At 35.1% G+C, this 24177-nt stretch overlaps 1 protein-coding gene across 1 annotated transcript in view; it reads left to right on the plus strand.

The window, feature by feature from the left end:
• Positions 1-24177, plus strand: part of SLC41A2 (solute carrier family 41 member 2) — a 113575-nt gene that overhangs the window by 29405 nt on the left and 59993 nt on the right. Inside the window, exon 3 of the mRNA XM_034987685.1 lies at positions 16672-16779. Coding sequence (XP_034843576.1) covers positions 16672-16779 — 108 coding nt within the window. The remainder of the gene's footprint in view (positions 1-16671; positions 16780-24177) is intronic.

The following is a 24177-nucleotide window of genomic DNA, read 5'->3' on the forward strand; positions in this document are numbered from 1 at the left end:
TATCATTATATACTTACACTAATATTTTCATAGGATAGATTTTAAAAATGGGATTGCTGGGGATTAGGGTAAGTGTATGTGTTTAAGATTTTATAGAGACCATCAGATTGACTTTCAGAAAGATTACACCAAATATTTATACTCCTACCATCAATGTAGATATACTTTTATTTTTCCATGTCCTTATGAGGGTTGAATATTCTTGATCATTTTTGTTTTTGGTAATTGATAGGGAAATATTTTCATATTTTAATTAACATTCTTTAATTATTATTAATGTTTAGCATGTTTTTATATGCCTATTGGCCATTCTTAGTTCTTCTATGAATATTTCTTATATGAATTACTTTTTTGTATCTATTACCCATTTTAAAAATATATATGTGCTACTTATTGATTTGTAGGAATTCTTAATGTCGTATGGTTATAGAATTACCTATTATATAATTATCTTTCTAAAGTAGTAAGTGTTAAAATGTGGCATTCTGTTATTATGAGTTTTCATTCATCAATCAGAGAAAGATTGGCTTTGGGAAAGTGTTAAATTGAATAACATTTGTTGCCCTTGTCTTTTCATTGCTTGCTCCCTAAAAGAAATCTCAGGTCATTTGTGACACCAAAAATTTTTTTAACAGATAGCATTTTTATCTAAATGGAAAACATACATAAATAGAAACAATTTTTCCACCATCAGTTGGAGAAAGGATATGAAAAGAACTGTCTTAAGATGTATATTGGATTTTTACAGCAATCAGACAAGAAAAAAGAAATAAAGGGCATCCAAATTGGTAAGGAAGAAGTAAAACATTCACTATTTGCAGATGACATGAGACTATATATAGAAAACCCTTAGGACTCCACCAAAACTACTGCTGTTGATAAATGAATTCAGTAAAGTCACAGCATACAAAATTAATAAATCTATTGCATTTCTATACACTAATAATGAAATTGCAGAAAGAGAAATTAAGAAAACAATCCCACTTACAATTGTGCCAAAAATACTAAATACCTATTATTAAACAACCAAGGAGGTGAAAGACTTGTACTCTGAAAACTATAAAACACGGATGAAAGAAATTGAAGGTGATCCTTTTAATGTATTGTTGGGTCCTATTAGCTAGGATTTTGTTGAGAATTTTGGGAATCCATATTCATCAGGGATATTGTTCTGAAATTCTCCTTTTTGATGGGGTCTTTGCCTGGTTTGGGGATTAAGGTAATGCTGGCCTCATAGAATGAGTCTGAAAGCTTTCCTTCTGTTTCTATTTTTTGAAGCAGAGAAAGTCAATTATACGGTTTCACTTATTTGTGGAACATAAGGAATAGCATGGAGGACATTAGGAGAAGGAAGGGAAAAATGAAGGGGGGGAAATTGGAGGCGGAGACAAACCATGAGAGACTATGGACTCCGAGAAACAAATTGAGGGTTTTAGAGGGGAGGTGGGTGGGGGGATGGGTATTAGGGAAGGCACGTATTGCATGGAGCCCTGGGTGTTATACGAAAACAATGAATCATGGAACACTACATCAAAAACTAATGATGTACCGTATGGTGACTAACATAACATAATAAAATAAAATTAAAAAAAAAAAGAAATTGAGGATGACACAAACAAATGGAAAGCTATCCCATGCTCAGGGATTGGAAGAACCAATATTATTAAAGTGTCCATACTACCCCAAAGCAATCTACAGATATAATACAATCCCTATCAAAATACCAACAGCATTTTTCAGAGAACTAGAACAAATAGTACTAAAGTTTGTATGGAAACACAAAGACACTGAATAGCCACAGCAACCTTGAAAAAGAACAAAGCTGGTAGGTGTCACAATCCCCAGATTTTAAGATATACTACAAAGTTCTAGTAATAAAAACAGGGGGTGCCTGGCTGGCTCAGTCAGTAGAGCATGTGACTCTTGATCTCAGGGTCATGAGTTCAAGCCCCACACTGGGTGTAGGGTTTACTTAAGAAAAAAAAAAAAAGAATGGTACTGGCATAAAAATAGACACATAGATCAATGGAACAGAATAGAGAGCCCAGAAACAAACCCATGCTTATACAGTCAATTAATCTATGACAAAGGAGGCAAGAACATACAATGGGGAAAATATGGTTTCTTCAACAAAAGGTGGTGTGAAAACTGAACAGCTACATGCAGAAGAGTGAGACTGGACCACTTTCTCACACCATACAGAAAAATAAGCTCAAAATGGATTAACCTAAGTGCGAGACTTGAAACCATAAAACTCCTAGAAGAGAGCACAAGCAGTAATTTCTCTGACATTGGCCAGAGAAACATTTTTCTAGATATGTCTCCTCCGACAAGGGAAACAAAAGCAAACTTAAACTATTGGGACTACACCAAAATAAAGAGGTTTTGCACAGTGAGGGAAACCATCAACAAAACAAAAAGACAACTGAATGGGAGGAGATATTTTGCAAATGATATGTCCAGTACGAGGTTAATATCGAAACTATATGAAGAACTTATACAACTCAACACCAAAACCCACAAATAATCTGATTAAAAATGGGCACATTTTTTTCTGAAGAAGACATACAGATGGCCAACAGACACATGAAAACATGTTCAACATCAGTAATCATCAAGGAAATGCAAATCAAAACCACAGTGAGATATCACCTTAGACCTGGCAGAATGGCTAAAATCAAATACACAAGAAATAACAAGTATTGGTGAGGTTTTGGGGGAAAAGGAACTCTGGTGCACTCCTGGTGGGAATGCAAACTGGTGCAGCCATTGTGGAAAGAGTGTGGTGCTTCCTTAAAAAATTAAAAAATAGAGATACCATATGATCCAGTAATTCCATTTTGATATTTACCTGAAGAAAATGAAAACACTAATTCGAAAAGCTATATGTGCCCCTATGTTTACTGTACCATTATTTACAATAGCCGAGATGTGGAAGCAACCCAAGTGTCCATTGGTGGGTGAATGCTTAAATAAAAAGTGGTATATATACAATGGAATCTTATTCAGCCATGAAAAAGAATGAGATCTTGCCATTTGCAACATGGATGGACCTAGAGGGTATAATGCTAAGTGAAATAAGTCAGAGAATGACAAATACTATATGATTTCACTCATATGTGGAATTTAAGAAACAAAATGTAAAAAAAAAGGAGACAAAAACAGACTCTTAAATATAGAGAACAAACTGATGATACCAGATGGAAGGTGGGTGGGGAGATTAGGTAAAATAGGTAAAGGGGATTAAGAGTACACTTATCTTGATGAACACTGAGTGATGTATAGAATTGTGGAATCATATTATTGCACACTTGAAACTAATATAACATTGTGCATTAATTATCCATCAGTAAAAAGTGTTGGGGAGAATAGAAACTTTGCAGATGTAATTAATTTAAAGATATTGAGATGGGGGAGTTTGTGGATTTTCCAGGTGGGTCTTAATAAGAGGGAGACAGGAGGTTAGAGTGAGGGAGGTGGAAAGTATATTGAATTTTTGAATGGACTGTAAAACTAACAGAGGACCAAATCTACCTGTCCCCTTGAAATATTTCAAGTTGTTAACAATAGTATCATAACAGCTAAAATGAATAAGCTGTTTCAGTTTGACTTTTTTTTCTTGATATACCAATTACTCTGAAGAAACACTCAACATTTAATCTAGAATGATAGTAACATCTATAAGATTAATATGTTATAGATTATTAGAATATTTATATAGCTTATGTACCTTCCTCTGGTGTAATGTTTACTTATTTCTTGATACTATTTGAGACAATAACATGTGTATAATTGATTTATAATATTAAACTTTAGTGTTAAAAATTATAAAAACAAATGTTTTGAAAAATTTCATTTAAATATGCTTTTAAAAACTTTTAATTGTGAAAATTAACACATATAGAGTATAAAAACCAAAAATGTACAACTCAGTGAATTTTCATGACACAAGCAACCATCTAACTATCAGGTCAAGAAACAGAATCTTAGCAGTACTTCATTAGTCTTCTTTGTGCTCCCTTGTGATTGCTACCCTTTATTCCCCATCACCAAAGATAATCAATAATCAGATTTTATGAACCGTACTTCTTTGTCTTTATAAATGTGCATCATTAAACACCATTGTTTGGTTTTACTTAATTTTTCTAAAACTTTATACAATGAAGTGTAGAATACATATTCCTCTGTGTCTGGCTTTTTTTGTTCAACATTATGTAAGTTTTATGAAACTGTAGTTCATTGATTTTTATTGCTATATATTAATCCAGTTATCAATAGATCACAGTATATTCTCTTCGCTATTGATGGACATTGAGTTCATTGGTGTTTTTCCAGATTCTGGGTGCACATGTGCATGCATTTCTGTTGTATATACATGTAGAAATGGAATTTCTGGGTCTTAGGATATACAGGTATTTAAATTTAGTATATGTCAAATGGTTGTACCAATTTACAGATTAACTAGCTGTGTATAAGAGGTCTCATCACTCTGTGTTCTTATTTATACAAGGTATCAGCAGTCTTTTTAAGTTGAGAAATTCTGGCATATGTGTGGTGGTTTTAATGGGGATTTCCCTCATGACTAATGATGTTTACTGACCATTTATTTGGACATGACTGGTAAAGTTTTTTTTTAATTCATTTTCTTATTTGTTAGATTTTTTCTTACTGATTTGTAAGAGTTATCTGTGTATTCTGGATACAAGTCCTTTAGTTATACGTATTAAAAATATCTTTCTCTCTTCTATGGCTTTTTCACTCTCTCAGTGAGTTTTAATGAGCAGAAATTCTTAATTTTGATATAGTGCCTTTTTTCCTACTTTTCCATGGTTTGTACTTTTTGATTCCTGCTTAAGAAATCTTTCCATACTTTCTTACCTTCTTAAAGTTTTTTTGTTTTGCCTTTACATTTTGCCTTCTACATTTAGATCATTCTCTCCCTGGAATAATTTTTTATAGAGAGTTTGAAGTAGGGATTGTGTTTTGTTTTGTTTTTCTTTCCACATGGATTTCCAGTTGTGTCTGCACTATTATATAACCAAAGTCTTTGTTATAAATCAAGTACACATTTATGTGCAGATGTGTTTCTGGGCTCTCTATTCTACTCCTTTGGTGTATTTATATTGCTTGGCATGAATACTGCACTATCTTAGTATCTAGTAGAGAATGTTCTCTCCATGTTCTTCCTCAAAGTGCTTTGGTTATTCTTTTTCCTTTGCACTTTCATGTACATTTTAGTTTAAAAGCTTGTCAATTTCCACAAAAAAAGTTGCAATTGTGATTCTGATTGCATTGAATCTACAGATAATTAGGAGGAGAATTTACTCTTTACAATGCCGACTCTTCTGATACATGTACATGGAATAGCCCTCTCCAGTTATTTAGGTCATCTTTAATTTCCCTCGCTGATGTTCTCTAGTTTCTAAACACACATCTTTTACATTTTTGTTAGGCTCTTTCCTAGTTATTTCATACTTTTTATGCTATTGTAAATGGTATAGTTCTTTTAAAAATTCACTTTCTGTTTGTGTGTATGTATTGACCCTGTATCTAGCAACTTTGCTAAAATCACTTACTAATATTAATAACTCATATGTAAATTATTTTAGAATTACTTCATCATAACCATATTATCTGTGAATAATGGCAGTATTTCTTTCTAAACCATTTATTTGTTTGTTTATTTATATGTTTATTTATTTTGGTTCCATTCTGTACTGGCTAGGACCTCCAAAGCATTATACAAAAGAAGTGATGAAAGCAGGCTTGTCTTGTTCCACATTTCAAAGAGAAAGCTTTCAACAGTTCCTCATGAAGTATGGGGTTTGCTACTGATTTTTGTAATATTCTTTATCATATTAAGGATGTTTCTTTTTTTAACTTACTGAGGTTTGTATTAAAAATCATGAATGGATGTTGAATTTTATCAAATGCTTTCTATTTATTGTTAACACTCTATGATTTTTCCCCTTTATTTGTTGCTGTGTTGAATTATATTGATTAAACCAATCTTACATTTCTGGGATAAGATAACCTGGTCATGATTTATTGTTCTTTTTATACAATTCTGATTAATTTTGCTAATATTTTGGTGAGAATTTTTGCATCTATATTCATATGTAAGATTAGCCCATAATTGTCCTTCTCATAATGTCATTAACAGTTTTCATTAAGGTAGTACTAGTCTCATGAGTGAATTTGAAAATGTTCTCTTTTTCCTTCCTATTCTTTGTTAAGGTTTATGTCACTTTGTCATTATTTCGTCCCTAAGTATTTGGTATAATTCCCTGATGAAGGCATCTGGGTCTGCCGTTTTCTGTGGGGGAATGTTTTTATTTACAGCTTGAGTTTCTTTAGAAGTCACAGGGCTAATCAAAATTTTCTATTTCTTCTTGTGTTTATTTTCGTAAGTTTTAAAAAAAAATTTTCACCATTACATCCCTAGCAGATTGAGTAGATTCTCAGTAAATGTTTGTTGAATAAATGTTGAACAGTCACCGTTTATTGAAGTTTGCTGTAGGCACTGCCCTAAGCTCGTTACGTACATGATCTATTTTAATCCCTACAAGAAAACTGTAGGGAAGGTGCTATTGTCTTTGTTTTATAAAAAAACAAACAAACAAAAAACAACTTTGTTATTAGGTGTTAGAGCTGAGGATTGGATCTTGATCCAAATTCAATATCTATGCTCTTAACCACTACACATTATACAAACTTAATGCATGTGAAAGCTTTTGTAATCCTTTAAGGGCTACATACCTCTTTTTTTTTTTTTTAAGGTTTTATTTATTTATTTGACAGAGAGAGCACACACACAAGCAGGGGGAGATTAGGGCTTCAACATAGAAATTATGAAGGTGACACGATTCAGTCCCTAGCAGGTGTTGTTACATGTGCTGCCTCAGCTGGATTATCAAATTCAGGATAAGGAGTTAAACAGCCATTAGTGTCTTAAGGCAGTACTTTAATATGTGGCTGTCGGCAAATTAGGGTAGATTGCTCGGCCATTATCTGCTTTCTATTTATTAGGACATCTATTCCCTATTTTATGTAAGACCTGCTCTGGCCCTGCCTCTCTTCTTTTACTTTTATTATTTAATTGTCAATCAGCTTGGAGTGGTTAATTGATGTTTGCTGAGAAAATTTGCCAAGATCACCTGTTTTGGGTGAGAGTAATAATTCAAAGGTTGAATTTTATAGATATTTCCTCACTTTACAAATGAGGGATATGAGTGAGGCTCAGAGAGCTTCCTCAGCTAGCAAATACAGGGTATGAATTCAAATTTAGAATTTTTACCCCAAAGTTGATGCCTTTTTATAGTAGTGGGAAATACGAATACTTAGATTATAAATACTAAAGTGTGTGACTGAACGCTTAAGTACCTTTAGAAATAAGAAGATTGCTGTAGGACTTCTACTGAAGTACCAGAAAGACCTATAGAGATATGGAATGTTCTTTTTACATGTTCAGGCTTACCCCAGGGAGTAAGTGTTTGTCCCAGTCTAAACTACCTTTGTGTGCTTGTGCCTTACAATATCGCTTTACTCATCCTGGGCCCTAAATTAAAGAACTTAGTACAGGAGCCTGTGAAGCACAATTATAGTACCTGGGAGATCAATGTTCAGTAAGTGGTGTGGTATTAACAGGTATCATTCATTGAATGTTCTTTATCAGTACATTGTGTGAGTTATCGCACCTGATGTTTATGAAGACTCTGAGGTAGGTGGTGTTATTTCCATTTTATGTACAAGGCTTAGATATTAAGTTATTTGCCTAAGGTCACTTAACTGGGAAGTGGCTGAATTAAACCCAAGTAGGCTTTTAACTACTTACTGTACTATCTCCTTGCTTATAGGGGACATATCTTATCTTTGGATCACCTTCTATGGTCAGAACTTTTCTGTTGTAAGAAATTAAAACCCAACTAACCAGTTAATTTAAGCAATAATAATAATAAAGAATGCATTGTCTTTTGTAACTGGGAAGAATAGGTGTACAGCCTACCTCAGATATAACTAGATCAGGGACTTAATTTTATGATTATCTTCTCTCTGTCTCTCATTTCAATTTCCATTTTGTTTGTTGCCCGCATTCTCTCCTATTGCACATAGGTCCTGACAGTTGTGGGGTCATATCCTTTTAGTTTCTTCTACAAAGGGAAAGAATGAGCTATCCTGTCTTCAGTTTGGAAGATTCTAAGGAAGAACTCTTCAGTTGGCTTGTCATTGGTCACATGCTTACCCCTGGGGGACCAGTCAATGTGATTAGGGAGATAAAATAATATGATTAGCCCTGTTTGAGTTACACTTCTATCTCAGGGGACAGATGACCACTCAGATCAGCAATTTCACTAGAAGCACAAAGAATAGGAATTTAACTGCTTCTCAAGTGGAAGGGAGTGGATATTGTTTCAAGGAAATGGAGATGGAAAAGTATGCACAGGAGGTAAGAACAGCACCTTTAGTGTGGTGACCCCTCACATACAAGACTTGGCTCCTCCATGGTCTTTTTGTTTATCTGAGACCGTGGTTCTCAAAGTGTGCTCCCTGAGCCAGTAGCATCAGCATCATCTGGGAACTTAGATACACGAATTCTCAGACTCTATCCCAGCTCTACTGAATCAGAAACCTGGGGTGAGGTCCAGCAAACTGTTTTTACAAGCTTTATTATTTCTGGTGATTTTGATGTGGGCTCCAGTTTGAGAACTATGAATCTCGAGTAATGTAAGTTCCCTTACTACTGGTAAATGGAGTTGGGTGGGATAGTTAGTCCACATAGTCTTTGGTCCCACTTAAGTAGGGCCCAGTCCAGAAAACCAACCTAATGCCTTACACAGAGCAGACATTCAATAATTCCTTGTTCAATAATGAATGAAATGAAATAAACTCTACTTTGTTACAAATATTCCTGAATTTTGATAATCAAACTTAGAGTTTTAAATGATAGGATTCAGAATTGGAAATATCCTGGTCCAAGCTCTTTGTCTTTTCTTCCCTCACTAAAAATAAGCAAATCGTTTTAAATGATTAGCCCAAGAATGTACAGCTTGTCAGTGGCAGAGCCCTGTCTTGTGGATAAATCCTGTACTCTGTATAACATGTTGTATGCGTATCTTGGATTGTCCATAGACCTAATCTATTATAAGATTCTGTAAAATGAGATTACTGTTAGCTACCCATCCATCTAAAAGAAATGTAAGTAAATTGAGCTAATACCTTTGGAACTTCCAGTAATTCCTAGGTAAATTAATACTGATCATTAGAATATTATTGAAAACTGATGTCTGCCAAACCCTGAGATCCTATTATGTTTTATGAAGACAGTATCGTTGCAGTGCTGAAAATATTCCTTTGAAATAGAGGATAGTATAGCTCTCAAATATTCCTTTGTTTATTACTCTACTGCTGTGTGTGTTTTGGAATTCAGATGGAATGATGCAATACCTAAGCCGTATTTCTAACCATGGAACTCTGAGTGAGGGCTATTTTTCTGATATGGAAAGTAGAGCGGTCAGAGAGAAAACGGATACTTTATTGAAGTTTTGTGGACAAAATGCCAGTGTTTTAAAAGTGCAAAGAGAAGGGAAGAGGGCAGTATCAATGTTAGACTAATTTTTGTCATCAGTTTCTCAATTCACAAAATTAGGAAGTCATTAGCATGTTTGTCTCTCCTTATAAAGCATAGCTATCGTTTTAGAGTTTGTATTAAAGAGAAAATATCTCTTTTAACATAGCTGTGATCTCAGGAAGGCACTAGCATTCCCTCTGATGTCATGGATCTGGATTTTATTTAAAAAATAATACATGCACTTTGACTTCTGGGAAGCTGTAGTAAATGTACGTTTACCTATCCTGCCCATTAAGTGCAACAACAAAACAAAACAAAACCCTGGAAATTTTATATAAATCAAACGTACGAAGACTCTGTGAAAGGTGGAAAGAAGATAGTCTGGCTAGGCCCTTTTTGCTTCATATATCCCGATTTGGAGTTAAAGAAGCCAGCAACCTGGGAATACCAACAGATGCAAACAACAACAACAAAAAACCTGCTCTCTCTAGCTAAAGGACTAGGAAAGGGGCAATCTAGTGTGACAGAAACCTTGTAGACAAGAATTGTTCTACTCTAGCCAACCATGACAGAAAACACTGTGGTCTCATCCACACACCCAGAGTCGCAAAGCCTCAGTTTGGGGCTGTAATGAACAACATGGATATATGTGGAGGGCATTATGCTAAGTAAAATATGCCAGATGGAGAAAGACAGCTACTGCATGGTATCACTTACATGTGGAATCTTAAAAAAAAAAAAAAAAAGTCAAACTCAAAGAAACAGAGTAAAATGGTACTTGCTGGGGGATGGGGGAAATGGGGAGAGGTTGGTTAAAAGGTACAAACTTTCAGTTATAAGATAATAAATTCTGAGGACTTAGTGTATAGCATGGTGACTATAGTTAATAATACTGAGCTGTATAATTATTACTTGCTAAATAAGACAGTAGGTCTTAAGCATTTTCACCAAAAAAAAGTAACAATGTGAGTTAATGGATATGTGAATTAACTCGGTGGTGGGACTCCTTTCACAATGTGTGTGTATATCAAATCATCATGTTATACACTTTACATATATTACACTTTTTTCAGTTATACCTCAATAAATCTGGGGAGGAAGAGGCTGTAGTGAGGTACCCCAATACTTCAGGGTGATATTAGGGAAGGGCATGTAGGGTGCTAGGATCTTCATTTTTGTTGGCTAATAATGAGAGCCCCCAATAGAACTGAAAGGAGAAATAGAAAAATCCACAATTATAGTTAGAGTCTTCAACACCCTTCTCTCAACAATTGATAGAACAAATAGAAAATCAGCAAGGATAGAGAAAGACTCAACAGCACCACCAGCCAAACAAGATCTAATTGACATTTACAGAACACCCCTGCCCCCAAACAGCAGCATACACATGCTGTTCAAACCGTCATAGATCAGACACCAAGGTAGGCAATATCCTGGGCCATAAACCAAACCTCAAGTTTAAAATATTGAAAGCATTCAGAGTGTGTTCTCCAATTACAATGTAATCAAACTAGAAATCAGTAACAGAAAGAAAACAGAAAAATTTCCAAATACCTGGAAATAACATACCTTTAGATAATCCATGTTCAAAGGGGAAGTCTCAAAAAAGTAAAAAACAAAACATTGAACTGAATGAAAATGAAAACGTAACATCAAAATTTGTGAGTCACAGGTAAAGCAATACATAGATGGACATTTATAGAATTAAATGCATACATTAGAATGAGGGGGAAAAATCTTGGGACGCCTGGGTGGCTCAGTCGTTAAGCATCTGCCTTCGGCTCAGTTTGTGATCCCAGGGTTCTGGGATCGAGCCCCGCATCGGGCTCCCTGCTTGGTGGGAAGCCTGTTCTCCCTCTCCCACTCCCCCTGCTTGTATTCCCTCTCTCGCTGTCTCTCTCTGTCAAATAAATAACTAAAATCTTTAAAAAAAAAAAAAATCAACAATTGAAGCTCTCATCTCAAACTCAGAAAAAGATGAACAAAATAAACCCAAAGCAAGCAGAATTAAAGCAAAAATTGCAACTGAAAGCAAGACAATAGAGAAAACTGATGAAACATATAGTTGGTTCTTTGAAAAGATCAGTAAAACTGACAATCTGGAGCAATACCACCACACACACAAAAAAAAGACCTAAATTACCGTATCAGGATGAAATGGGGGATATCACTATAGGTCCTATAGACATCGAAAGAATAATAAAGGAATACTATAGACAATTCTGAACACATATATTTTCCAACTTACACAAAGTTGGACTGCTTCCTTGAAGAACATAACTACCACAAGGAACCCAACATGAAATAGATCATTTGAATAGCTCTGTACCCACTAAGGAAATTGAATGTGTAATTTAAAAAAACTCCTAAAAAAGAAACCTTCAGACCCAGGTAGTTTCACCTGAAAATTCTATCAAATGTTTTAAGCAGAATTAACACTAATTCTATATAAGCTCATTTGGAAAATTGAAGAGGAGGGAGCAATTTTCAATTCATTTTAAGAAGCTAGTATTACCCAGATACCAAAACCAGAGACAATGCAATTTTCATTAAAGCTACAGATTAATCTCCTGTATATAAACAAACAAACAAAAATCCTTAACAAAACACTGGCTAATAGAGTTCAGCAATATATAAAATGAATTATACACCATGAACAAGTGAGGGAAGCAAGTCTGGCTCAACATTGGAAAATTAATCAATGTAATTTACCATATTAACAGGCTAAAGAAGAAAATCACATGATAATGCAACTGATACAGAAAAAGCATTTGACAAAATTCACTTGTTCATGATAAAAACTCAGATAATTAGGAATAGAGTGGAATTTCCTCAGCATTATACTTAATGGTGAAATATGAATGTCTTTTCCTTAAGACCAGGGACAAGGCAAGGATGTCTGCACTCATTACCTTTATTGAACACAGTGTGGTAAGGCAAGGGGGAAAAAAAGGCATACAGATTTATAAGGAAAACTAAAACTTGGTATTTGCAGATGATGTGATTGCCTACTTTGAAAATCCCAAGAAATCTACAAAAAAAGCTCCTAGAACTGACACATGAGTTCAGCAAAGTCACAGGATACACAATACATACAAAAAATAAATTCTATTTCTATGCACTACAATGAATAAGTGGACATTGAAATTAAAGGTACAATAACATTTTTCAAAGAATAAATACCTATATATAAATCCAACAAAATATGTACAGGACTTGTATGCTGAAAGCTATAAAACCCTTATGAAAGTAATCAAAGATCTAAATAAATGGAGAGTCATGCCATATTCATGGCTTGGAAGACTCAACATAATAAAGATGTCAGTTTTCCCCAAATTGATACCTGGTTTAACAGAACTTTTTAAACTCCAGATTTTTTGTAGATAATATTCTAAAATTTATATGCAAAGGAAAAGAGAATAGCTTTAACAGGTTTGAAAAATAAAGGGGAAAGGATGAATTTACCTGATGTCAAGCTGATTAACATGGCTACAGTAGTCAAGACTCTGTGGTATTGGTGGAGGGACAGATAATGTAGATCAGTGCAGCTGAATAGGCAGCCCAGAGATGGACCCACACAAATATGTTCAGCTAATTTTTGAGACAGGTGCAGTGGAGAAGAAAATAGCCCTTTTAGCAAATGGTGCTAAAGCAATTAGACATCCATAGGCAAAGAAATAAACCTCAACCTAAGTCTTTACTGAAAAATAAACTAAAAAAAAAAAAAAAAGAACTCAACATGGATCACACATTTAAATATGAAATGTAAAACTAGAAAACTTTTAGAAAAATATAGTAGAAAATTCTCAGTATCTAGGGCTAGGCAAAGATTTCTTAGACTTGACACCAAAAGCAGGATCCATAAAAGGAAAAATGGATAAATTGGACTTCATCAAATAAAATTTTGTTCTGTGACCTTATTAAAAGGATAAGCCAAGCTGCCTAGTGGAAGAAAATATTTGCAAAGCACATACCTGACAAAAGACTAGAATATATAAAGGACTCTCAAAACTCAACAGTTAAAAAAATGAGAAAATTGGCAAAGAGACATAGAGACATTTCACCAAAGAGTGTGTACAGATGGCAAATAAACATGAGATGTTCAATATCTTTAGCCATTAGAGAAATGCAAATGAAAATCACTATGAGATATGACTACACACCTATCAGAATAGCTATAATAAAAATAGTAAAACGTTGAAATGCTGTTAAGCATGTAAAGAAATGGTATCACTCATACATTGCTGATGGGAATTTAAAACAGAACAGCTACTCTGGAAAACACCTTGACAGTTTCCTTTTTTTTTTTTTTTTAAGAGTTTTAAAAAATTATTATTTAGAGAGAGAGTGCGCACGCATGCATGCATGAGTTGGAGGAGCAGAGGGGGAGGGACAGGCAGACTCCATGTGGAGTGCGGAGCCTTGGGGGGTGGGGAGTCCATCTCATGACCCTGGGATCATGACCTGAGCTGAAACCAAGAGTCTGATGTGCTTAACCGACTGAGCCACCCAGGCACCCCTTGACAGTTTCTTAAAAACAAACACACACACAAACTAAAACTAGGTACTATCATGTAACCTAGCAATTGCATTCCTGGGCATTTATGCCAGAGAATGAAGACTTATGTTCACACAAATCCTGTACATGAATGTTTATAGCTCCTTTATTCATAATAGCCAAGAACTGGATACAACCCAGGTAACCTTCAACAGTTGAATGGTTAAATAAACTTTGGTAAATCACACAAGTCACACAGTAAAAGTAGTAAGAGTCAGAATTCCAACCTAGGTAATCTGACCCTGAAGCCCTTCTCCTTGAGTTAAGTACTGTATTGCTTCTCACTACTCTCAAATATCCCAAATGCTGTCTCTGGACACTCCAGGATTGCTGTGGGATTTTTAAAAAATTTTGAAGGAAGCGCAATGATATTTCTTGGACACTCTACAGACTCAAGGTGGTTCAACACTTCCATATTGCATCATACATTTCTCTTGATGACTAGATTTTCAGTGGTTCTGTGAAAAAAAGCAAGTGTCACACAAAAACCAACATAGAACAAAAAATGAAGGTGGTGGTGTCCAGTTCCAAGGTTTGAGAAGTTGTGCAGTGACCAACAGGTACACACACCCCATTAATAAGTAATTATGGTGATATGACATAAAATATTTTTTTCAGTGTATTTGTATTATTTCTATAAATGGCTACTAAATCGTTAGGAAATAAATAACTTGTTGGTTGTTTGGACCAACTCCTTAATAAATAGGACCTTTAGGTGTTTCTTTTAGCCTAGAGGTGTCATGAAAACTGAGAAAGTTTGGGAACTTCTAGAAGCACACCTCTGCAGGTATAGGGAAAAGAATATAGAATTTATTTGGTATGAGATAGGAAAACAATAATGGAGAGTTCTTATTATAGCAATGCTAAGATAATAGTGACTTCACAGTAATTCTTATGGGAGTATTTGATTTGAATTGAACTTGGAAAGGATGGGAGTAACCAAAAGGAGTTCATCCAAACGGATCCAAAGTGTGATGACATGTAGGAGCTAGACTGATAGAGATACTTGCATATTATTCTCGTGTTTCTAAAATTAAGTCAAATAGCTAGGATCTTAAAATGATGACCTAGGTAAAATGTATTCCTGAATTGTTAAAAATAATACCTATCTCATAGGTTTGTTGTGAAGCTTAAATGAGTAAACCAAAAGAAAACAGTGCCTGGCATATACCAAGCAATCAGTAGATGTTGAATATTGTTAATATTTGTTAGTACTATTATCTTTTTCATTATCATCATTATCACCACCACCACTCACATCTCTGAAGGAGGCATATCCCACTAGCATAGCAGAATTCTTAACCCATCGTAAAACATGGAAAGATTATTTCTTAGTTTTTTAGGAGGTTAAGAAATCTGGGATCAGCTAGGCCCCCAGTGCTTTTTTTAGGCTCATCCTTAATTGGCTTGAACCCTGGAGGGATTCCCTTGCATATCCTTTGAGTCAGGATTTTACCACCAAAGACTGATCTGATAAACATTTCCTAACCTCTTTGGGTCCTAGTTCTATATCTATTTGAAACAACCTCTAAGGCAACTTTGGGGACGAATTGAATTTTTCTTTCATTTATCTGATGGATTTAAGTTTTACTTCTCTCACCTGTTTTGGTAGTAATGACAAAGCTGCATTCTTGATGTTTTTTGGCATAAATCAATATGTTGGTCCATAAAGTCTGTTACTGGGACAATCACTTCTTAATGGCATTAGTAAAGTAGCAGATTGTGTTATTAAGTGATTTGTGTGGGTTTTTTTCACTTTATACAGTACTTTAACATGTTATTTTCATTATCATGGTATTTTCCCAAGGGCTAGACAGGGCAGACATTATCTTCATTTCATGGATGAAGAAATGGAGATCCGAAAGTCAGATGACTCATCCAGGATTACGCAGCGAGGTTATGACAGATCCATGCCTAGAATCACAAATCTTCTTATTTCCAATTTAGTGCTTTTTTATTGATCCTGTGCACTGGAGCCTCTTGCCTCACACCCTAAAATGGGAACCAGAGCATGGGATGGCTCAGAACTCCCGAGGTCCATTCTCTGTCCATCTTCTGGCCTTGGGAAAATCATTTAACTTCTCTGAATCTTTATTTCTTCATCTGTGAAATTAAATAATAATATTACTATACTTTTCCTGTGGGGTTGTTATAATTAGTGTTGGAACCAAGATTCAAATCCAGATGGTCTTGTTCTTGAGTCTGTGCTCTTAACTACTAGTTATACTGACTCCTGTCCTCATTAAGGGATAAAGTAAAATTTAAGGGTATCAAAGTTGTGGAGCAAGCTAGAGGTATTTGGGGATGTAGTGACTGTATCAGCTATCACTCCCAATTTAACTCAATCTTCTAAAGCAACTCAAGGCTTCAGAGCTCTGGAGAATAGAGTTAAGCTAAATGTTCACTGATTAAATGACCTGTGTTGTTATTGCAAAATGTAGATGCGACATTGGGAAAAAAGGCTGAGATTTTTAGAAATGTCTTTTTTCTGAAGTATTTTTTAAAGAGTATCAGAAAATTCTGGTTTTTTTTTTTTTCCTTACAGCACTGGGAGGTGTTCAAAAAGGTAACAGAAGTTTTCATTTTAGTTCCTGCACTTCTTGGTCTCAAAGGGAACTTGGAAATGACATTGGCATCCAGATTATCCACTGCAGTAAGTTTTTTCCTACCTCTAAGTATGTATATTACCTTTACTCTTTCTTTCTGGGAAGAAGAACTTGTATCAGTCAAGTTTTTTTCCTCTATCTGACAAATTTCTGGACCTCAGGGATATGCTAAGTAGTAATGCCTGGTAACATACCCTGAAAGTTCTCTAGGTTGGCTAATTTGTGAATTATAGGCCCTCCTTCATCCTGAGAAGTAGTATACTTGCCTATTTTGCATCCAGAGCATTCTGGAAATTATCATCAGTGCTTAAGACATGGGCCAAGTTAGATATTGAGAGTCTGTATGGTTCAATGGTTGGTTGATTGGTATTTAAACCTTTTGTGGTTATAAGAGTAATACATCCTTATTGCAAAAACTGAAGACAAGGGAAAAAATTACAAAGAAGAAAATTTAAAACCACTCCAAATTCTTCACCTAGACATAATCATATATTAATATTTTGGTATGGATTCTTCTATACTTGGATATCTGTCTGTACTTGGATAACTATACTTATACATAGTTAGGCATAATATAGATATATACTGTATATTTTTAGAAAGAACAGGAATCATATATTCTCTCTCTTAAAATCTATGATATCCATTTGAAGATATACCATGATCATCTTTCTATATCAATATAAACCTATGTCATTATTTTTATTGGCTATGTACTTTTCCCTTATATAGCTCTCCTACAATTTAGTCCATCATCTATTATTGGATATATAGGCTCTTTCTAATGTTTTGCTATTATAAACAATGTTATAATGAATACTTTTATACATACAGTTTTGCATTCTTTTATTTCTTTTGGGCATATTCTAGGATTGTAACTAAAACTGTTTAGGAAAAAAATGCATTCTTTTAAGGCTTTAGCTACATATGCTAAATGTTTTAAATGTTGCCAGTTACAGGGTTCTGAGTTATTTTTAGAAGCCCAAAGGACATTATTCTCTCACTGTAACGTTTGTTGGGGGTTCACCATTGTGCAACCAAATTATGTTGGTTAAAATCATGTTGCTAGTGGGGTTCACTTCAGTGAACCATCTACGCATTTAATGTTAGTCAAAAATTAGGCTGTCAGAGGTTATTACTAATTGCAGTACCTTTAGTATATGAAGTTAGGGGTTTTTTTGTTTGCATAAAGAGGCTACAGCAGATAAGCCCATCTATGAACCTGGGGCAAAAAATTTGCATATCTAAAGGTAATCAAGAAGCTAAACAACTGTGTTGGTGATAGGATACAGATGGAAATTCATTACTTTTTGGCATCATGGAAGCCAGTTACATTGCTCCATTGTTAAACTTTTAGATCCAAGGTTTAAAGACAAAGTTTTCTCAAGCGATCATGTGAAGCCATTAAGTACATGTAAAAATATTTTTAAAAATATGTTAGGACAGCAATCTTAGACTTACCTGAAAATATTTAGAAAGCATCATCAAGCAATGTACAAAACTTCAGTTTATGGAATTACTTAATGAAATTACATTATCACCATCAACCAAATCTTCAAACCTAAGAATTAAAGAGGAAATATCTTTCATCAATTATAATGAGAGGAAAGAAAGTCCAGTAATTTGGTAACACCATCATTCTTAGAGTATCTAAATTGGCAAAACTAGCCCAAGCCAATCTTGATTCTCTAATGACTTCGTTTTAAAGTGGGCATCTATATAGTATTACATATAGGAAGTATAGTGACCATAGGATCGATCTAGTAGCTCTCAGTGCTTAGAAATGATTTCTTTTTTTTTTTAAAGATTTTACTTATCCATTCATGAGAGACAGAGAGAGAGAGGCAGAGGGAGAGAGAGGCAGAGGGAGAAGCAGGCTCCCAAGGAGCAAGGAGCCCGATGCGGGACTCGATCCCAGGACCCCGGGATCATGACCTGAGCCGAAGGCAGACGCTTAACCATCTGAGCCACCCAGGCGCCCCTAGAAATGATTTCTAAAAAATGTAATACTAAGATGGTAATATAATTTTTAAAAATCTGATTAAATTTCACATTCTAGTATCTCAGAAGTTCATTATATAATGTTGACATTTGGTGTCAACTGAATATTGATTTCACACTTGGTGTTGTGCCAGAATATATGTCCATTTTACCGCTAGCTTTTGTCTTAAAAAACAAAACAAAACCTTTTATGTAGTTTTACCAATGTTTTAGGAGTTAGTGAAATTATATACATGTGTTCCATTTACCATCTTTTTCCCCCAGTGATCTACATTTGCATTATGCTTTAAGAACTGGTGGGGCAGCAAAAAAAAAAAAAAAAAAAAAAAGAACTGGTGGGTCAGCAAGGTAAAACTTGATCCAAGAGTTTATGGCCAGGGAGGGGAATAAAGAAGAGGTGTTGAAAAACAAAACTGACAACATTTAAAGGAAAAGGAAGTTATTGGAATGAGAGTTAAAAGGTAGCTTTAGTTTCATTTTGTTGGAAAATGAACTTTGTTCTGATAAATATAGTTAAGCATACAAGCTTTTAAGCAACTTGATAACTCTGCCCGGAAAACTGAAATTTTGGCCAGCTTATCTCAAAGAAAATATTTCTAAAAGCAACATTCTTGAGCATTTTCCAATATTTGTTTAGATTCAAGTAAGAGATGAAACATGCCACTCCATTTTGAAATAGGCTCTGCTATAGGGAAGCTGGTTGAAAAGGGAATATGCTACAAATTAATTTGTTTATATTACCATTAACACTGAATAAAGGTGAATTTAATCTTAATTTTTTAATTTGAACTTCCGTTTATTTGTTGTGGCATTTATATTTTATGTTAGATATTTCCATCAAATGTCTGGTTACTTTTATTTGTTCATATTTAGGAGAGGGGAACTCCAAAGCTGATTAGAAGCAAAGCCCATGGGAGGAGTTGATCAGCCATTGTCCTCACTGCAAAGTGAGCTAGCTGGGCCTTTCTTTGGGAAGGGAGAGGTGGAGTTCATGTCTTCCATAGATCAAGAATTTTGTCACTGATTATAAGATATTTGAGTCATAAACTGAAAAAATTACTTAGTTCTCTAAGCAATGAAGACACCACAAAGTAGATGAATATACTATGTTATCATAGCTTGATGCCATGAGTTACTACTTTTCTGTCTACTAATTTGTTTACTTTTATTTTTTGAGGCTATTGAAGATAGGCACAGCTCAGTCAACGTCAAAGGCCAGAGGCAGGACTGCTGTTGATATGTTAGATCAATGATTCTCAAAGTGTGGTCTCCGATAAGCATGGTTAGCAACTTGTTAGAAATGCGAATTCTCAGCACCACCCCAAAGCTACTGAGTCACAAACTCTGGGGGTGTGGCTCAGCAATCTGTATTGTAACCACAGCGACTCCGATACATCAAAGCTTGAGAGCCACTGTGTTAAATGAACAACATAGAGGCCAATGGGGTTGGGACCAAGTGAGAGAAAGGGAATGTAACAGGGCATGAGATCACCTTGTGGGCCATTGTAAGGACTTTGCCTGTTGTGGGAAATGGAAAGCCACTGAAAGGTTTTGAACAGAGGAGTGCTGTGATCTGATAGATATTTTTAACAGATTATTTTAACTGTTGTGCTGACACAGAGATAATAGAGGGCCAAAGACTAAAGCAGAGAGACAAGTTAAAAGTCTGTTGCAATAATACAGGCTAGAGGTGATGCTGGCTTGGGTCAAGGTGGTAGCAGTGGATATAGTGTGACATAGTTGGAATCCAGAACTAATTTTCAGAGAGAGATGACAAGACTGGCTGATGGATTAGCTGAAATTAAATACTGGGAGAAGTCACTTGAAAAATCTCAGGATTCAAGAGGGGTAAAAGTAAACAAATTAGGGGGCGCCTGGGTGGCTCAGTCAGTTGGGCGACTGCCTTCGGCTCAGGTCATGATCCTGGAGTCCCAGGATCGAGTCCCATATCAGGCTCCCTGCTCTGAGGGGAGTCTGCTTCTCCCTCTGACCCTCCCCCCTCTCATGCTCTCTCTCTCTCTCGTTCTCTCTAATAAATAAAATAAAATATTAAAAAAAAAAAGTAAACAAATTAGTAGATGGAAAAGTAGTAACTCATGGCACCAAGCTATGATAACATACTATATTCATCTAGTTTATAATATTTTCATTGCTTAGACAACTTGATCTCAAGTTTGCCAGGTGGAGTACTACCATTCTTACAGAGTGCTAGGGAATTGTTGCCAGCTATATTCTAATTCTGATACTCTATCAACTATTAAAGCAACTCTAGGTTAAAGACTTCTCTTTTTTTTTTAGAGGAGGGGAGAGAAAGAGAGAGAGGAAGAGAGGGATGGGGAAGGCCAGAGGGAGAGGGAGAGAGAGAGAATCTTAAGCAGACTCTCCACTGAGTGCAGAGCCTGACTTAGGGCTCGATCCCACAATCCTGAGATCCTAAGATCATGACCTGAGTGGAAATCAAAAAGTCTGATGCTTAACTATCGACTGAGCCACCTAGGCACCCCCTAGGTTAAAGACTTAAAGCAAAATCCCCAGAGCCTCACCTTCGACGGACTCTTCACTGACTGTTCTCTACTTGAAATTTTTTATTACCCTTGACGTTGAGACCCCATGCTAAATTCCTTCCACCTCATTCATGACTTCCTCTTAGTCTACTCTTTCAATTTCTTTTTCTTTGCTTATCTTGATCTGAGGTTTTCCTGAAGTATTAGTACCTTGTTTTCATGTTCTCTGTCAATAATTTCACGTAGTCCAACATTGCTTGCACATTGCTGATTGCTAACTCTTGGATCTGTATTTCCAGCCTCCTTCCTGACCTCCAGAGCTGAATTTTCAATTGTCTGTACCACTCACTACATTCAAAACTAAATTCATTATTTTCTCTTACTCTACCTGTGCTTTCTATATTTCTTACCATTCATCCCCTCCCTTCTATCCAGTTAATGTCTAGGCTGTCAGTTCAACCTATGAAATCCCTCTCCCCTTCCTCTTATGCCCCACCTGCCACTACCTTAATTTAGTTGTCTATTGTCTTTAATTGGGACTGCTGTGGCGGATTCGTACCTGTACTCCCTGGTTCCAGGGAAAAGGGTCAATGAGTATAATTTTTTTTTTAACTTAAAACAAGTACTATTTGAAAGTTAGCCTTTTCATTTATGGTCAAAAAATAATTCTTTTAAAAATTTTACAACTTTCCTATGTAGTATTTATTTTCACTTGTAAAAGTAGGAGTAAAAATTATTATAGCTATAGAGGGCCAGGCTATGATTACTTTAATCTTTTTGTCCCGTTAGAGAGTCTTTTCTCATTTGTATGATTGTCTGCAGGAGAATCAGGGTAAATGAGCTTATAGGATTATAAGGAAGGCTTTGGGTAAGTATATAGATCGAGAACTTAAAACATAAGATATCAGATATAGCCTACTCAATCATGGAAGGACAGTTGTCTTTGAAACTTGTTATTCTGTAAAGGTAAAGATTAAATGTTCCAAAATAAAAAGATATTTCGGTAAAAAGATTTCCTATTTTAACAAGGAAGATTTAATAATGATGAATTCAAATCAACTTTATTTTGCCCTCTTACTTGAGTCAAAATTTATCTCTAAATTATAATGATTAACTTGAACATTTTTTTCTTGATTTTAATCTTTTCAACAGTAGATATATATTATGGTAGATAATTGTTGTGGATATATAACAGTAGTATATAATTAGAAAATAATCCAAGTAGAGTGAGTCTATAAATTGTTGGGTTTAAGTTCTATTATCTGAGGTCTAAAATTTTCTCCTTCTGGATGCTAGATATAAAAGAGTCAAAAATGGCATCCACTGTCCTAAAGACAACATATTTTTAAAGCCTATAAATCTATTTTCCAGGAGCAAATTGCCTAGTACAGTTTAATTAGCACTTTTCCACTTTAGGCAAAACTGATTTCTCTTGCCTCAAATGTCTTCTCAGAGAACTCTTGATTTCTGAAATTATTTTGTAACATTCTACCTTTTTAATTCATTAATTCAAAAAATATTTTCAAACCGTTTACAATATACCAAGTGCTATTGTGTGCTAGGGAATCAGCAATAAATAAAACAGAAAATGTTCCTGCCTTCACTGAGCTTACATTCCAGTAGAGGGATGTGAAAAAGTGGGCAAAACCTTTCCCTAATAATTTTAAGTTAGACTTCCAGTTCAAATTGTAAAACTTCTAAAATAAAGAAAAATTAAACCACAAATAATGATATTAATAACTATGGCATAATTTTGTTATAGTTACAGTCTCAGTATTGTTTCCTAAATTTGGCATATTATCAATTTTGCCAGTTCTTGTCGTAAAACCTGATTGTTAGATACAAATGAAACTGCATATTCCTCTTAGTTCATAGAGTATGTTTCTTAAGTTATAAATACCAATCTACAGCCATAGCTTTGGGGGAATGGAACTACTTAGGTTTAATCTAAAACTGTTTCAGTCATCTAGATTCCTAACTCCCCCCTTTCTTTGAAGCTTTACTGAGGTATAATTGACACAAATCTTCTACACAAATTCAAAGTCCACAACTTGATGAGTTTCAATACATAGTATGTACATGTGAAACCTCTACTGCAATCAAGATTATGAGCATAGGCATCACCCCCGCACATTCAGAAAGACATCAGAGTGTGTGTATGCATGTATGTATCTGTGTATTTTGCCATATTATGTTTTATAAAAATATTTCAAGCACGTAAAAAATATATGATAAGGTTTCTAATTCCAGTTAATGGCAAAATGAAGTAATGAGTGACCTTTCCAGAGATTAACGATTAGAGAACCTAGACGAACTGAAGGCAATAGAAAGTGATCAAAAACAGGTAGAAACTGAGTTCACCCTTAAAAGACCATGTCTACAATGGGTAAGAATTGCAGTTTGTAGCTTTTTTGCCTGAGGGAGTTTCCCCAGTCCTTGGATCTCATGTGGCAGAAAACCCACAGTCTTGCAAGTTTGAGGTGACAGAGGTCAGGGAGTCTGACAAAAAATAAAGCCAAAAAACAAAAAAAACAAAACAAAAAAACAACTAGACAGAAACATAAGAGGGGCCTATATTTGAAAGACAAATACACTGGCTAAGATTTGTGAGTTTTTTGCTCTTTTTTTTGACCAAATGCCTTTTGTGACTTGTACATCAATATAGTGGCAGAAAGTGGAAGTTTTATTGTCTTGAATTATTAGATAACAGAGCTTGGAGCTGACAGAACAGGTAAAAATTTATGGAGAAATTCCAACAGTAAGAGAACAGTAGAAAGCATGAGCCCCAAAATCTGGGTATAAGTTCTGCTCAGATCTTTGGCTGACCATTAAACTACATAGGTGCAGGGATGATCCCTAACGGCTAAGCTAAAAAGCAATAGTTGGTAGCTGAAAGAACCAGCTTTGCTAAAAGCAAAGATATGAGCTGCCCTACACTGT

Source organism: Mirounga leonina, unplaced genomic scaffold (genome assembly GCF_011800145.1).
Source record: "Mirounga leonina isolate KUSES-001 unplaced genomic scaffold, KU_Mleo_1.0 Mir_418, whole genome shotgun sequence".
NCBI lineage: Eukaryota > Metazoa > Chordata > Mammalia > Carnivora > Phocidae > Mirounga > Mirounga leonina.